Below are 17657 nucleotides of genomic sequence, written 5' to 3' on the forward strand. Positions count from 1 at the left end.
TGCAGGCAGGAGCTCTGTTTTTGTGGAGGTTCCCACCTATGGTAAACAGAGACCACAATCTCTACCATCAGTGCTAGCGGTGGTATTGAGCTTGGAGAGGAACTCTGTCCCGTAGATTACCAACCAGACTTGATTAGGAGCAGAACCCTGAGTTTTATTGGCAAACAGTGATGATTACTGTGTGTACAAAGCCCTTGTATGACAACCAAAACCCATCAGCATTGTCACAGCAATTGAATAAAACAATGAGAATGGGTGTCACGACCTACCCATGGTGATGGCAAATTCCAGCCATAATATATCTACCACACATATTACTGAATACTATTAATTTTTAATTGAGAACAATCATTGAAAAATTCATATAATAGGAATTCATTGAAGCAAAAAAAAACATAAGTAGTTATTTTACATATTTGGACATAACTATGAGAAAACATTAGAATGAGAAAAGGTCCAATAATCTACTCCTTCCCCACCACAGACGAGATGACATATTTTGATGAAACAAAAAAGGAATAATTACACCATGAATGGGGAAAGGCTGGGTTAGAGTAGAGGAATTGGAGTTCGGGTTCACACAATGTTGAAGAACAGCATCTCAAGTGGAGAAGGCCAAAAAAATGCTCATGAAATATTGGGATGAATGGCAAAAAATGAAGAATGTAAAAGTCAAGATGAAACAGTGTATCTCTAAAACTGAAGTAAAACCACAGCTGGAGTATTTATGCAGTTTTGGAAGAGGGGGAATTTGAGGCAATAAAGAGGATACAGCTCAGATTCACAAATCCAAAAAGACTTGAAAAACTGGGTAAGGTAATTTGATGGAGGTGTTTAAAATTATGCTAGTATGGAACAAAGGAGATTGAAACAGACTGTTTCCACTGATTGAGGGGTGGGGGTCTAGGGTGAGGGGACATGAATATAACATTAAATGTCAGCAATTTCGGACAGAGTAGCAGAACTTGCTTTATGCGGAGGGTTATGTGTAGTTGTGAAATGCGAGAGTTGGTGATTGTAACAGACCATGACAACATTTAAGCTAGATAGATGGTTATAGGAAACGGGAATAAAAGGGAATGGCAACAGGGCGGCTATGTGGGATTAGGACTACTGCTCAGGTACAGGTTAAACCATAACGCAGACTGATTGGGCCAACAGCCTATTTCCGTGTTGTAATTCTGTGTCATTCTACATAATAAAGATAGCACTGTGCACACACTGCGACTGGGGACGACAGGGCGTAAAGAATCAGGTGCCCAAGACCAAACAAACAAAAGTATTTGCACACACGGAGACAATTAAATTAACTCAATAGAAGAAGTTGAGATGATTTTATTTAATTACTGAATCAGTGGAATTACAGTGACATCACACTTGTTAATCTATAAAAGTGGAGAGACAGCCTGAGAAACCTGTAACTGCTCAGTATAAGTTGTTACTGAAGCAAAATGGCCTGATCACAACTAAACCATCAAAAAAGTAGATCTGCCTGCCCAATGGTACACAGTCAGCATTGAGTCACATGGAGCAGAAAGATTCCAGCTTTGATCGCAACCCATGCTGAGTAATATTCGGTGTTCAAGGTTAGGGAAGGAAAAATCAGCCAGGTTCCTGCTCATCATTACTATCCAGTGTCACCTAATGAAGTGTGCATGTGTGTGTAGGCAGGCTCACTCCTCAGTAACTGAATATCCTGTCAGCACCCACAATCTAGACTGACTCAGGAATCATGGACAAAAAAACAGAAATATTGACTCCAAGAAGCTGTATTCCAGTGAGGTGGCAATATTTTCAGTACTAGAGGGGAAGGGGACAAAATGGCAAGAAAAATGTTGATTAATGGTGGAGTAAGCATGACAATCTGAGGCTGGACATCTAAGGATAAGTTGTCCATTTTAAGAAGTCATGTTTTATCTTCTGCTGAATCATACAGTCATTATTTCTGATGTTTTCATTGATGACAGAGGTCACCCACACAAACTGCATTCAAACTATGCCTCTTCCTTCTCATCTCCATGTGTGATGATGTAACAGAGTGACTTATAATCAATGTTTCCTGCAACATCAATGGGAGTCACAGCAAACATCTGCTGTACCTGTGGGGAGAAAAGGGACAGGAACAGAGACATTGTTAAAGAAGTGAGCATGGGACAGATGGATGGACAGCTGACAAGATCACACTCAGCTGTCAATATTTGAGAACAAAAGGATTTTTTCAATTTTAAAACAATCCCTGAACTCCATTATGTTTGCTGTGACAATATCCAATGAATACATCACAGTCGCATCAAACCACTAGAGTCAGAAACTCAGTGTTTTCCAACTCCACTCCCTCTGCCTCTTTCCATTTCAATAACTTCGTAATTCCCAACACTCCGAAGTTGAAGTCAGAGAACCACCCATTGAAGGTTCAGTATTTCTGGGAAAAGCACCGCCCAGTATTCCAGGACATACCTCCACAAGGTGAATGGTCAGTCACCACAGACAGAGCACCACTCTGTGAAGGGTCAGTTTCCCAGGCAAAGAGTTTATAGAACTCCATTCAGAGAAGTCAGTGATCCCAGGAGACAATTTTACTCATCGAAGGGTCAAATCATCTTGGATGCAACGACACTCAGTAAAAATTTGCATCACCTAGAATGTAGCCCCCTCTTATGGACAGTAAATATTCCCTGGACACAACCCTGTTCCCTGAAGGATTTAATTCCATCCCAGGTACAACTCCATTAGGTTCAGTCTGGTTCCACCCAAGTCCAACTGGTAAAGCTTGTTGAATGCCAGGAATCTCAGACCTTGAACTGTTTTAGGTTTAAATGCATAATTTGTCTTTTGAGATATAAACCTCACCTCATCTGCACTGAACTTGTCGGCCTGTGTCATCAGTAGTCTCTTAAATCTATGAAAGCAATAAAAGAAAACAGTTAAGGTAAGGCTGAGCAGGATTTTAATGTCTTTGTCAAATTGAATCATGAATGGACTCAACCTGATGGTATAGACTCAGTAACAAAGAACAGTGCAGCACAGGAACAGGCCATTCGGCCCTCCAAGCCTGCGCCGATCTTGATGCCTGCCAAAACTAAAACCTTCTGCACTTCCGGGGACCGTATCCTTCTATTCCCATCCTATTCATGTATTTGTCAAGATGCCTCTTCAACGTCGCTATCGTACCTGCTTCCACCACCTCCCCCGGCAGCAAGTTCCAGGCACTCACCACCTTCTGTGTAAAGAACTTGCCTCGCTATTCCCCTCTAAACTTTGCCCCTCTCACCTTAAACCTATGTCCCCTAGTAACTGACTCTTACACCCTGGGAAAAAGCTTCTGACTATCCACTCTGTCCATGCTGCTCATAACTTTGTAAACCTCTATCATGTCGCCCCTCCACCTCCGTCGTTCCAGTGAAAATAATCCGAGTTTATCCAACCTCTCCTCATAGCTAATGCCCTCCAGACCAGGCAACATCCTGGTAAACCTCCTCTGTACCCTCTCCAAAGCCTCCACGTCCTTCTGGTAGTGTGGCGACCAGAATTGCACGCAATATTCTAAGTGTGGCCTAACTAAAGTTCTGCACAGCTGCAGCATGACTTGCCAATTTTTATACTCTATGCCCTGACCGATGAAGGCAAGCATGCCGTATGCCTTCTTGACTACCTTATCCACCTGCGTTGCCACTTTCAGTGACCTGTGGACCTGTACGCCCAGATCTCTCTGCCTGTCAATACTCCTAAGGGTTCTGCCATTTACTGTATACTTCCCACCTGCATTAGACCTTCCAAAATGCATTACCTCACCTTTGTCCGGATTAAACTCCATCTGCCATTTCTCCGCCCAAGTCTCCAACCGATCTATATCCTGCTGTATCCTCTGACAATCCTCATCACTATCCGCAACTCCATCAACCTTTGTGTCGTCCGCAAACTTACTAATCAGACCAGCTACATTTTCCTCCAAATCATTCATATATGCTACAAAGAGCAAAGGTCCCAGCACTGATCCCTGCGGAACACCACTAGTCACATCCCTCCATTCAGAAAAGCACCCTTCCACTGCTACCCTCTGTCTTCTATGACTGAGCCAGTTCTGTATCCATCTTGCCAGCTCACCTCTGATCCCGTGTAATCCCATAATTAATTTGACTGTACTAGATCAGATCAGCCTTACCCTTATCTCTGTTAGTTATTGGAGAAAGAGCTTGCAATTAAAGAGCACCTTCCATGCCCTCAGGAAAATACTTAAGTCTGTGTGCTAAATGGGTTTTGAACACAATCCAGCAGTTACATGTTCACCATTACTGATACGAGCTTTTTATTCCCAACTTATTGAATTAACTGAAATTAAGTTCCCAACTGCTAACATATGCCAAAGCACTTGCATCCTAAAGCACTACACAGGCAAATGTCATCATGAATCCAACTGGAACCCTGTCCCTACATGCGTCAGTGCCTTCAGCAGAGGAGGGGCTGTGAGAAAACTTTTCAAAGGAAGACAACTAAGAACATAACCTCGAGAAAAATATGCAACTGCCATGATTGGATTATGGACACGTTATCAGTATCCTGTATAAAGAAGCTCTGATGCTTAACATGCTATTTCGAAGATTCAGATTTCACAGGAAGAAGCTATCACCTGAAACACTAAAACCTCAACCTCACGCAAGACTTTCGAGTGGATTTGATCTCACCTCACGGTTTTGATGGCTTTGTTACTCACTCATCTTTGTTGACATGCCCTGTTCCCTGGGGATCAAACAGCTTGAAGGCATTCACAATGGTTTCTTCTGGATCAGTGCCTGTAGAGACAAAATACACAGAAAATTTATTGCTCTGGTGAGAATAGCTGGAGTTGCACAGTGTCACAATGAAGGTGAAAAGGCAAGAAGGACTTGCATTTACATACCTCAGGACATCCCAAAGCACTTTACAGTCAATGAAGTGCTTTCGAAATGTAGTCACTGTTGTAATGTAGGAAATGTGGCAGCCAATTTGTGCACAGCAAAGTCCCACAAACTATGTGAGAATAACTGGATAATATGTCTTAGTGATGCTGTTTTAGGGGCAAATTGTGCAAACAGGTGAGAACTCACCGCTCTTCAAAATAGTGCTCTGACATCTTTTAGGTCCATCTGAGAGAGCAGATGAGGCTTTAGGTTGAATGTTTCACTCAAAAGATGGCACCTGTGATAGTGCAGCACTCCCTCAGCACTCCACTGGAGCGTCAGCCTAGATTTTGTGCTCCAGTCCCTTTACTGGGACCCAAACCCAAGACCTTCTCACTCAGAGGCAACCACGTCTACCAAATATGGGTGTAGCGGCAGCAAGACATCTATCACTGTTATACAAGCAGATGCAAAAGGAACAGTAAGAAATCCTTCCAGTATTATAAGAGGAAGATAGTTCTAAGAATTAAGATCCATTTAGGATGTAAATAAGGTTGGTGAATGTCAATTGCTTTAAGATTGTTGCCTTGCTCTTACCGCTCAGTTTTTCTCCAAAGAGACTAAGGAACACTGTGAAGTTCATGGGCCCCTTTCCCTCTTTCAGCATCTCCTCCAATTCTTCATCCTTCGTATTCAACTTACCTACAAATACATTCAGACAGATTAATACTTATATAATCTGCACATTTCTCTGTATTTTTTTAATGGCTGACTGGCCTCCTCTAGCAATCTGATTGGTCTAAGGGGCCAGATAACTGTTAGCATCAGTCATTTGAGTACCATGGGCCAATTCCAATATTCCTGCTCGAAAGCTCGCCTTTTCATTCCCGAATCTGATTCCCGGACACACGTGATCTCTGTGAATGCTTTGATACTGAAACTACTGGATATCAAATCCCTCAAGATTACTAACAAGAACTGACAGACATGTTCACTTACCCAGCTGCATAAAGGTCTCCTTCAAGTCCTGTTTACTAATAATCCCATCACGGTTCTGATCAATGCAGCCAAAGGCCTGTGAATCCATGACAGAAGTTGAATCAGTAGTTGCATTAGCATCGCCTATGAAGTTTGGTGTTCTTCACCACTCATAGGGTTACCTTCTCAGTACAGTCTGTATTGCATAGAGGTTTGTTACTTTTGTGCATGCATGGGCCCCCGAAAATAATTATTCTGCAAATACAGTCACCTTAATCGTTAACCTGCTGAATAAACAGGAAGTCCAAACTCTTCCACTATGAATTTTTATCCTCTTGACTTTTGCTTTCACCTTTGCTCTGTTCATTAGAAGAAAATGTGGTCTCGATTTTAACACCGGGCCAGTTTTCAGTGGTTGGGTTTTCTGCCAACCGGGCGGGAAGGCCTAAAACGTAGCATCCATTTTGTTCGGGAAGTTGGCATACAGCATGCGAATGAGGTCTGGCCGTTAAAATCAGTAAATCAGCCAATACTGCTTGCTGCCACCCCCCATATGGTGCTTGTCAACCTCCTGACCAAAACAACCAGGAAGTCAGCGGGAAGCAGGTGCCCGGCCATGAAATGAGGGAATGGGCCCCAGCACTAAGTGAATATATGGGAGTGAGAATCCTGGAGGCTGAAGGTTTCCATGTGGCGTCCTGGCAGCCACATGATACTCGAGTAATGGAGTTGTTGACTTATTGTAGCAATTACTCTCCAGCAATTCATCTACATCAGACGGAGACAAGACATGAGGAAAACCCCAATGGTGAAGAGCTTGGGGAACCATAGATTCAAGGTCACCTGAAGGTGACTACACTGCTACACTTAGTACATATCATGTCGCAAATTACTCATATACTGCATCACAAAGTGTTATTTTCTGAACATTTAACTAATCTGCATCTGAATAAATCAATACTAATTACTTCCACTGTCTCCTTAGCAAGTCTGTTCCATAGATTTATCTATGGCTGACTGAAATAACAGCTCCAATATTTACAGGGAAGTGTTCAGGATCGGGGCAGGGCCGCAGCCAGTTTAGCGGCTGGGAAACCCCAAAGGAGGAGTTTCCCTCAGGACTGGGCCACAGTCGGCAGCGTAGAGAAGGGAGGGAGAGAGCAGGGCTTTGGGGTCATCGACAGGGTATGTCCAGAGAGAAGATCGCAGAAGGCCTGGAGAGATCATGGAAGGTCTTCACATTGAGGTTACCAGCCATCATGTTGTGTGGCACTCCTGCTGTGCTAACTGGGATAGATTCCGAACAGATCTAGCAACTCAAAACTGGGCAGCCATGAGGCACTGTGGGCCATCAGCAGCAGGAGAATTGTACTCAACCACCATCTGTAACCTCATGGCCCGGCATATCCCCCACTCTACCATCACCATCAAGCCAGGGGATCAACCCTGGTTCAATGAAGAGTGTAGGAGGGCATGCTAGGAGCATTACTAGGCATACCCAAAAAGAGGCGTCAGTCTGGTGAAGCTCCAACGCAGGACTACTTACATGCCAAACAGCAGAAGCAGCATTGAATAGACAGGGCTAAGCAATCCCACAACCAATGGATCAGATCTAAGCTCTGCAGTCCTGCCACATCCAGTCGCGAATGGTGGTGGACAATTAAACAACTAACACGAGTAGGGAGCTCCACAAGTATCTCCATCCTCAATGGGGGAGCCCAGCACATCAGTGCAAAAAACAAGGCTGAAGCATTTGCATCCATCTTCAGCCAGAAGTGCCGAGTGGATGATCCATCTTGGCTTCTTCCTGAGGTCCCCAGCATCACAGATACCAGTCTTCAGCCAATCCGAATCACTCCATGTGATATCAAGAAATAGCTGAAGGCACTGGATACTGCAAAGGCTATGGGCCCTGACAACATTCCGGCAATAGTACTGAAGACTCGTGCTTCAGAACTAGCTGAGCCCCTAGCCAAGCTGTTCCAGTACAGCTACAACACTGGCATCTATCTGGCAATGTGGAAAATTGGCAGGTATATCTTGTGCACAAAAATCAGGACAAATCCAACCTGGCTAATTACCGCCCTATCAGTCCACTCTCGATCATCAGCAAAGTGATGGAAGGTGTCGTCGACAGTGCTATCAAGTGGCACTTGCCCAATAATAACTTGCTCACTGACACCCAGTTTCGGTTCTGCTAGGGCCACTCAGCTCCTGACCTCATTACAGCCTTGGTCCAAACATGGACAAAAGAGCTGAACTCAAGAGGTGAGAGTGAGAGTGACTGCCCTTGACATCAAGGCAGCATTTGACCGAGTATGGCATCAAGGAGCCTTAGCAAAACTGAGGTCAATGGGAATCAGGGGGAAAACTATCCGCTGGTTGGAGTCATACCTAGCGCAAAGGAAGATAGTTGTGGTTATTGAAGGTCAATCATTCAGTCCCAGGACATCACTGCAGGTGTTCCTCAGGGGAGTGTCCTTGGCCCAAACATCTTCAGCTGCTTCATCAATGACCTTCCCTCCATCATAAGGTCAGAAGTGGGAATGTTCACTGATGATTGCATAATATTCAGCACCATTTGCAACTCCTCAGATACTGAAGCAGTCCGTGTCCTTATGCAGCAAGACCTGAACAACATCTAGGCTTGGGCTGTTCAGTGGCAAGTAATATTCGTACCACACAAGTGCCAGGCAATGACCATCTGAAACAAGAGAGAATCTAACCATCCCTTCCTTGATGTTCAATCGCATTACCCTTGCTGATCCCCAACTGACAACATCCTGGGGGTCACCAATGACCATAACTGGATCAGCCACTTAAATGCTGTGGCTACAAGAGCAGGTCAGAGGCTAGGAATTCTATGGTGAATAACTCACCTCCTGTCTCCCCAATGCCTATCAACAAGGCACAAGTCAGGAGTGTGATGGAATACTCTCCACTTGCCTGGATGGGTGCAGCTCCAACAACACTCAAGAAGCTTGACACCATCTAGGACACAGCAACTCGCTTGATTGGTATCCCATCCACCACCTTCAACATTCACTCCTTCACCACCAACGCACAGTGGCAGCAGTGTGTACCATTTACAAGATGCACTGCAGCAATTCACCTAGACTCCTTCAACAGCACCTTCCAAACCTGCGAACTTTACAACCCAGAAGAACAAGGGCAGCAGAGGCATGGGAATACCACCACCTGCAAGTTCCTCTCCAAGCCACACACCATCCTGACTTGGAACTATATCGCCATTCTCTCACAGTTGCAGGGTCAAAGTCCTGGAACTCCCTTCCTAACAGCACTGTTGGTGTACAAACACCCCAAGGACTGCAGCAGTTCAAGAAGGCAGCTCACCCAACCTTCTCAAGGGCAATTAGGGGTGAGTAATAAATGCTCGCCTAGCCAGTGATGCCAACATCCCACAAACAAATAAAAAAAGGAGGAAAGGTTGCGAGGGGCTGGAGAAACTGGGGAGAGGGGAAGCCCATGGAAGAGATGCAAGAGAGTGAGGAGGAGATTGCAGGCCAGGGAGGACATCAGGAGGGCATCGGATCAAGGAAGGGGGTGGGGGGTTGATCACTGGGGAGGTTAACAGGTTTGCTTAGTGGACTGGAGGAAGCACTCCTGCTTCTCCTGGTTCACAAGAAGTGCTGTAAAGGAACTTGCCTGTTCCATCCAGCAGTCCCCGCTGGGAAACCTGGCTGGCTAGCATTAAAGCGAGGAAGGAGATAAACACAGCCTCATTAAAATATTTAAAAGAGGGACACGTCTCCTGAGATGGGGTTGGTTGCCTGCCCCATCACATCTCCATTAATATCAGAAGTGGACAAATTCAAGGCAGACTGGGTTTGGGTTTGAAATTTTTTACAATTTAACTTCCCACCCAATCCAAATCCATCCATTTTTGGCAGTTAAATTTACACCCAAACTTTCCACAGATCAGTTTTATAGCAAAGGCTGTGTCCTTTGATTCTACTATGCTGGACAAGGTGAAACAGCTTTAAAAATCTGCATTATCCAGTCCCTTTATAATCCTAAAAACAACAATCATATCAGCTCTAAACCCCTTTTTCAGTGAGAACATGCCCAATTTACATAAATGCTCCCTGTAATCCAGTTATTCTATCATCTCAATCATTCTAGTTACTCTCTTCTGTATCACTCCCAATAGCTGTAGTATCCTTTTGTGCAATGACGACCAGAACTGTATATTGTACTCTAAGTGCAGTCGCACCAATGATTTCTAAAGTTGCTGGATTATCTCACTATTTCAGCTCAATATTGATCTTTAATACATCCCAACATCTAATTTGCCTTACTGATTGCCACCGAGCCTTGTTGTGATAGCTTCAACCTATTCTCAGTTCGGACCCCCAGATCATTTTCACTTTCCATACACTTTATTTTCTTTCCATTTAAGCAATAATGAATGCCCCTGGATTTTTGTCCCCTCGTTGTGTTTTTCCATATGAACCTCATCTGCAACCTGTCCGCCCAATTTCCAAGTATATTCAAATCCTTTCTGTGCTGATCACATAGCAGTTAAACATTGATCGAGTGGAAGCCCATTCTGTTCACATTGGCTTGACTTTTTGGTGCACAGATAGCTATGTGACTGGAGTCTGTTATACCATGTTCTATGTAGCAACCTGGAGGAAGCCAAAGGTAAAAAAAGGTCATGGTGGTGGTGACCTTTACAACTACTGGCAGAACATGGCCCCTAGTCCAGGAGACAGTGAGTCCTGCCTCAAAAGACTGGAAAGATCAGCAACAGCCTGGTGAAATGCACTCTCCTCTAACACTGCTTCAGAAATATCTAAGAAAATATAGCTTGACACCTGTGCGCTGGTGAGTTCCATTCACCTCCTGTCTTTAACAGGCCCAGCTGCTGCTTATCCTGGTTATTCATGCAGCTACTCCTGGTCCTCTTCCTCCGACTGTTCATCCATCCAAAGAGGTGAAGCAAAAAATACTCCCAGGTGAATGAGTGCTTCTGAAAGCAGTTAAGGGAAATGAAATCCAAAAGAAGCAATCTGGAAGATCAGAATCTGCACACAGATCTAATAGCCTGAGTGGCTGTGGGTGAGTGACCTTTAAATACAGATTTACGGTCATGTAAATCAGTTCATGAAGCCATATGGGACTAAGCTTTACTCAGCAGGTTTGCTGCTGTGTGGCACTTCTGACTGGCCGTAGTATGTTTGCAACTTCAATCAGCTGTAGAGTTAAAATGACGGCTGGTGAGATTCCAGTGGGAATGGAGCAATAAGTTGATTTTTCCCAATTTTAGCAAGATGGTTGGGTTGAAATCAGGGCCTGAGTGTTTGAGCTAAAGCACATGTCTCCTGTTTGTTCAAAGGTATCACTAAAGTGTGTTAGCATTCGGATATTAGTGTATTTTTGACGACATTCCCAAAATCCCTTTTAAGTCTGAATGAAGGTAATTTTAACTTTAGACAAGAGTGCAAAATGCACAATATTGGCTTGAACACCCATTAAACACCTCCTAACTGACTTCATTGAGATCAAAAAATGGCAAAGCTGTTGAACAGGTGTCTGAACCAATACTGTGTTGTCTAAAGTCAAAATTACTCAATCAATTTAACACATGTTAATGCACGTACCAAGTATTAACGTTTTATTTGGTTTGTTAAGGACAAATTAGAGGTAAACATGCAGATGTCAAGAAAGGAGCAAGAAACAAAGCAGAAAGATTCAGGGAAACTGGGTCTGGCAGACCCGGAATTCTAGCTAAGTATGTGGACTCCTCACCTCCTTGAATTCCTGAATTTGGGACTGTTCAAACATGGAGAAGACGTTGGATGAGCTTCGTTGATTGTGTTTGGATGAAGCTTTCCCTCTAGCTGCTTTCCTGCTTGCCTACAAAGCAAAAGAGACAAAGCAATGGGAGAGAAGCCACTGCATCAAAAAGCAGGAAACACAAATCCAGGTACACCGTCATAGTCACTTTGTCAGGCAATATGGTATAAATCACTGGGAAGCTCAATGTTTTACGAGAAGAAAAATCAGAATATATTATTAAAGATAATAATGGCAAAGTGATTAATATCAGTTCTATCTTCTGCTGTTTCAATTGAAATAAAAAAAACTTGGCACATCCAACCCTCTCCTTCTTCACCCATGTACAATTCACTGGACCACAGACTCTCCCCACTCTCTAAAATCCCAAGAGAAAGCTCTGCATAGATATCAAGTAAAACAACAGAACATCCAGACCTCCACTTTTCCACTATGTAACCATGGTCTACTGTCCTCCATAGCCAACCTCCCCTCACCAGCAGTACAGGAACAATAAGGCTGTTGGATATCTTTTCACTGCTGTTTTTTGTCCCAACATGCATTACAATACTATAATAAAAGCAAAATCCTGCAGAAGCTGGAAATATCTGCATTAAGATCTATCTGTCATTCCTTAGTCCATCTGGTTAGTTTGTTCAGGTAGTTCCAAATGTCATCTCTCTTATATCTGACAACTGCTCATAGAGCTTGGTATAATTACCAAACATTCCTCTTTCATTCACTTAAGTTTGGTATCAGAAGACCTGCATGTTTGCATTATCAACATATAACTCCAGGTCAATATCTGTAACTCACTATCAGTCTTTGTTATCCTGCATGCAACTCTGCCAACCCACTCTGATCCTGTCTGTAAATTACAGACAGTCCTCTGTATTCTATGAAAACCAACAATCTCAGCAGTATTGAGAACATGACATTTGCAAACCTGACATCATCCAAAGCCCTGCACTAAATTATGATTTGATATTCAATCCCAGGCATCTATGTTTTGTATAATATTAATTTATTTCCAATGGAAGTTCTTATGCACAACTTTCTGTCTGCGTCTCACACGTGTTCTATTCTTCTGAGTGGAAATATGGTGCTAACATTGTATGTGAAGAAGTTCTCAACAACTACGAAAGGAAGAACATATATATTTCAATATTTTAAAACTGTCAAACAAATAATCCCACAGCTTTGTTCTTAAAACTCATATGAAGTATCTATTTCAGTTTAAGATATAAATAAGATATTGCAATCCACTAGACAATACAAATGATCCAACTCTCAAGACAAAGTATGATCACAACTTGTATTTACATAGCACTTTCAAGTAGTAAAACACGCCAAGATGCTTCACAGGAGCATTATGAAGCCAAGTTTGACACCGAGTCACAAAAGGGGACATTATGATAGATAACCTTACACTTGGTCCAAGAGTTGGGTTTTAAGGAGAGTCTTAAAGAAGGAGAGAGAGATGGAGAGACCGAGAGGTCTTGTGGGGGAATTCCAGAGCCGAGGACACAGGCATGAAGACATGCCACCAATGGTGAAGCGATTAAAATCAGCTCTGCACAGAGGGCAGAATTGAAGGAGCACACTGATCTTGGGCTGGAGCAGACAAATACATTTTTTGAAAGGGAGTGAATGCATCACAAGGATTCGGTGCAGCCTCCACTTCCCTTCCCAAAAGCCACCAGTGTTAAGTTTTGACAAGTCTACAGACTAACAGGGAAGACTCAGACAATCTCCTCCTCCCTCCCACTGGAGGCCATGGAGAGGTTAAGTAACTAAGCCTCAAAGTTATTAAATAAAAGAGGGCATTTAAAAATATAGATTGTGTCAATTAATATGAAAGCTTTACTGTGTGCTTACAAAGCCCACTTTCCAGCAAACTTGAGGAGCACATAATCAACACATTGATAACAGTGATCAATGAAAACACAGTTCTGTCATTCCCATGGTCAAATGAAGGCAACGCAAAGGGATGCTTGCAGTAAATATTTGTAATAAGAAATAAGAGTGCATTAAGTTTCCAGGTAATTTACTGTAAAATATTTATCAATAGACTTGTAGTGATGACTTCAAAATTTCTAATCCTTCAATGTGAACACTTATACATTAACAACAGAGCAGGTACTAGCAGCCAATCCTGGGGCAGAATAAAGCCAAATTAAATCATGAACAAAATGTAAAGTTTGAATCTTTTAAAAAGCAATGGTCCTCTGAATTAATTAAGCTCAGTTATCTATTTAAACTGTCCTTGCAATTTGTGACATCACCCAAACTGATAATTGGCTGTCAGATAACTATTCCCAATAAATACCTTACTTCATGTAAATAAGGTGACAAATAATACAATATTTTCATGTAAAAATATGAACAACTTTGTGCTAAATATTGATGAAAGCTTATTCAGCTTTTAACCTATTTGCTTCAATGAAGATCAAGTTTAGTTCATCAAAGTTAGAGTTGCACATTTGTGGAAAAATCTCATCGATACAGTAAGTGGCAGAAATAAATTATTGACAAAAGGGAAATCTGCTCAGTATGATGGGATCTTTTGCAAAGGATTTAACCTTATTTGATCTTGACAATTTGTACCAAACTGAAAAAAACATGGACTAACACATATATAGTGCACAACAAAATATTTTGTCACTTACCATGTTCTGTAGCTGGTGTTGGATAGAAATGCCGAGGTTGACCAAGTCGTGCCCGGCTTATTATAGCCCTCTTTATCTCCTTTGTTCCTAAAAACGGATACATTGAGGGATAGACCTTACATGGAAATATGCAACCCAGTGTCTGTCACAAGACTGTGATAAAACAAATTCCTACACTACAGTCCTGATAATGTTAGGAGTAATGAACATTCCAGAGTAACATGAACGCTTTATGTCAACATTATTCATTTGGTACTCTATTCACATTCAACTGGGTTCCACTAACAGTGAAGAACCATTTAGTCGATATCCCTGTTAAACCAGTGTCAAACCAGTTCTCTGTGTCATTGGTGTCAATTTGAGTTGCCTTTGAGATCTTTCCTGTCCTGCAGGACATAGTGATCAATGTATTATAGCACAACAGGGACAACCAGCTTCAATCTTCCTCCCACTTTAACCCAGGTGCTTATGAGTCAAGTTTGTGGCTTCAAGCCATGCTTCAAGCCTTTGTGTCATAATTTAGGTTGAAAGCCCAGTGCAGTACTGAAGGAATGCTGCATTGTTGGAAATGTTACCTTCTGGATCAGATGTTAAACTTCAATCCTATCTATTCAGGTGAACATTAAAGAACCTGTGGCACTATTTTACAAATCTGTATTATTTCCCCCCCTCACCACCTCCCCCACTACATAAATGGTTATTTTAAAATTACTCTGAAAGTTCAAATTCCCAAGAGAGAATTGTAATAAAGCTTAGTACTTAAATAATATTTATTGTAAAGAATATCTTTATTTCTGTACTGTATTTTCAAATACATATTATATGCTGTCCTCCTGTCGGCAGTACAGCATCTCAATACCGTGCTGACATTTTGCTGCATTGCTCACTGTAGCGGATGTTTTCATAGATAGGATTCCAGCCCATATTTAAACCAGCACAAATTCAGAGATATGAAGGGCAAGGTTAGGACAAGTATCAAGAAGGAATTCTTTACACAGCATCAACAGCTGAAATGAGTTGTCAGGAACAACATTTGCGATCAGGACAGCACTCATTTAAGAATGGGCTCGATGCTGTAACAGAAGATGATATGGTTAATATTCTAAATCACTGCTGCTGAATCAAGAACACGGTTTAAGAACAGAGGAATTGATGGACGACAAAAGACCAGGGACCACCTAGTTTGAGTAGAATCATAGAAAGTTTACGGCACAGAAAGAGGCCACTTGGCCCAGCGTGTCTGCGCCGGCCGAGAAGTGAGCCATCCAGCCTAATCCCACCTTCCAGAATTTAGTCCTTAGCCCTGCAGGTTTATGGTGTATATCCAGACACCTGTTACATGTGTTGAGGGTTTCTGCTTCGATTACCATTTCAGGCAGTGAGTTTACAGTCGCTCAGTGACATCCTTGACCCTGGCATCAGGAAGGTAACACACCATCCTGGATTCACATCTGCGGCCACAGATATGCCTGCCTGTTCCCCTGACATACGAACATACGAATTAGGAGCAGGAGTCGGCCACTCGGCCCCTCGAATCACCTATCACTATGGCTCTTCCAGTTTTCCTTGTACCCCAACATGCAGCAGAACCACCCGTGGTGGACTTGACTCTGGCTGCATTCCCCAGATGAACCATCACTCTCATCAGTACTGTTGGAGAGTGAGATGCACTCAGGGGTCTCCTGCACTACCTGCCTGTTTCTTTTTCACTGCCTGGTGGTCACCCATTCCCTCTCTCCCTACATACACTTAAGCTGCGGGATGACAACATCTAAAAACATGCTATCCAAGTAGCTCTCATCCTCATGGATGCACCGGAGCATCGCCAGCTGCTGCTCAAGATCCGAAACCCAAAGCTCAAGCTGCTGCAACTGGCAACACTTGTTCCTTATTATTAATACTTTATTTTTTTCTCGTTTTTAGTCTGCCAATTGTTGAGATGCAGTCCCGAAAGTGCATTACTCACCAGCCAATCACCTACCTGCTTCCCTGTGATGTCACACCTTTTTTTTCTCTTTCCGAATGTGGGCTCTGACTGGTTCCAGGCGACAGCTGGTGCTGCTGGTCCCGCTGAACTCTCGCCTTCATCCTCACTGTTTACAGCCCCGCTGGTTTCGCTGATTTCGCTGATTCGCACTGCTCCAACTGAACTCTCGCCTTCCTCCTCGCTGTTCATAGCCCTGCTGGTCTCGCTGATTTGTGCTGCTCTGAGATCCTGCTTTCGATCATCCTGGTAGTTGCATGATACAAGATCTGGAATTGTTGGCTAATAATGGCAATCAACCTCTATCAATTATTCGACAACAGACCCAGGCATGATGCAAAACCCCAATCACTGTCGCCTGCTTTATCATAGATTTGTTGCTGACAGTGTAAGAATAGGTAACTTTCGCTTTTACTACCTGAGGCTTGCCAGTGACCTTTTTTTGTGATCACCCAGACAAGGGATTCTCCATTTTTCAAGTAGTGCAGGATGGCATCTGGAGACAAACCAGATTAACCACAAATACAAAAATCCCACCAGAGGAAGAAATTAAATCAAATACAAATCACTTTATTTTAGTGATTATTTATTCTCACAGTAACATTTATTTTTTGTACTTGACTCACCATCTATCTGCAGGTGATTCATACAGTCATCACAGTTATCAATCATAAGTTGTCTAAAAGCTATCATGAATTGCACAATATTTACACTGTTTGGCTCTCATCGAACAGAGTGATAGAAGTATTACAGCACTTACAAAATACAGCAAGGAATGTTCTCATTTTCACTCTTCTGAGAATTGTAATTACAAATGGTTTGCATAAAAAAGGATGAGAATGAAGAGTGGAACTGAACATGGTGACATTGTATATTAATGAGGCACTGATATTTCCACAGCACAACTTATGTCTTCGCAACAAAGATCAGAATGATCCAACTTCACATAAACTCTTCATAAATTCGATCAAAATTGCTACTGCTTGAAAATTTTATATAAAATGCTGTTTTTCTGCATTATTTTACACAAAGTACTGAGTTTTTGCAGCACAGATGGACTTCTTTTTAGAACAAATGAATTGTCCACTCACAGCTTCAGTCTATGAATGCAAGAGGGTGATGAGTTCTGCAGCAAATTTCATTATAGTTGCTGTAAATTTAGGTTCCCAATATACAAACTGGGTGGTTTTATTTTATTAAAAAAAGGCAACAGATGAAACTCTCCTCCGAACAAAGGCGGTGGAGGGGTGCCACCACCCGGTAAACGGGACCTGGAACAAGCAGAGATCAGCAGCCGCCAGCCTCTCAATCCGGTGTCGGGGAGGAGGGTGGGTGGCGGTGGGGGGGCGT

The 17657-nt window shown here is 42.7% G+C and overlaps 1 protein-coding gene across 1 annotated transcript; it reads right to left on the reverse strand.

The window, feature by feature from the left end:
• Window positions 1-1994: 1994 nt before the first annotated feature.
• myl7 (myosin, light chain 7, regulatory) lies at window positions 1995-14400 on the reverse strand. Its single transcript, XM_068023176.1, has 7 exons — window positions 14324-14400; window positions 11628-11735; window positions 5877-5952; window positions 5475-5579; window positions 4712-4790; window positions 2851-2899; window positions 1995-2099 (listed from the first exon to the last, which is right to left on the reverse strand). Exons 1-7 carry the CDS (start codon window positions 14324-14326, stop codon window positions 1995-1997), a joined length of 525 nt encoding a protein of 174 aa, XP_067879277.1. The 5' UTR covers window positions 14327-14400.
• Window positions 14401-17657: the final 3257 nt, after the last annotated feature.

The sequence above is a fragment of the Heterodontus francisci genome, chromosome 47 (assembly GCF_036365525.1).
Source record: "Heterodontus francisci isolate sHetFra1 chromosome 47, sHetFra1.hap1, whole genome shotgun sequence".
NCBI classification, from domain to species: domain Eukaryota; kingdom Metazoa; phylum Chordata; class Chondrichthyes; order Heterodontiformes; family Heterodontidae; genus Heterodontus; species Heterodontus francisci.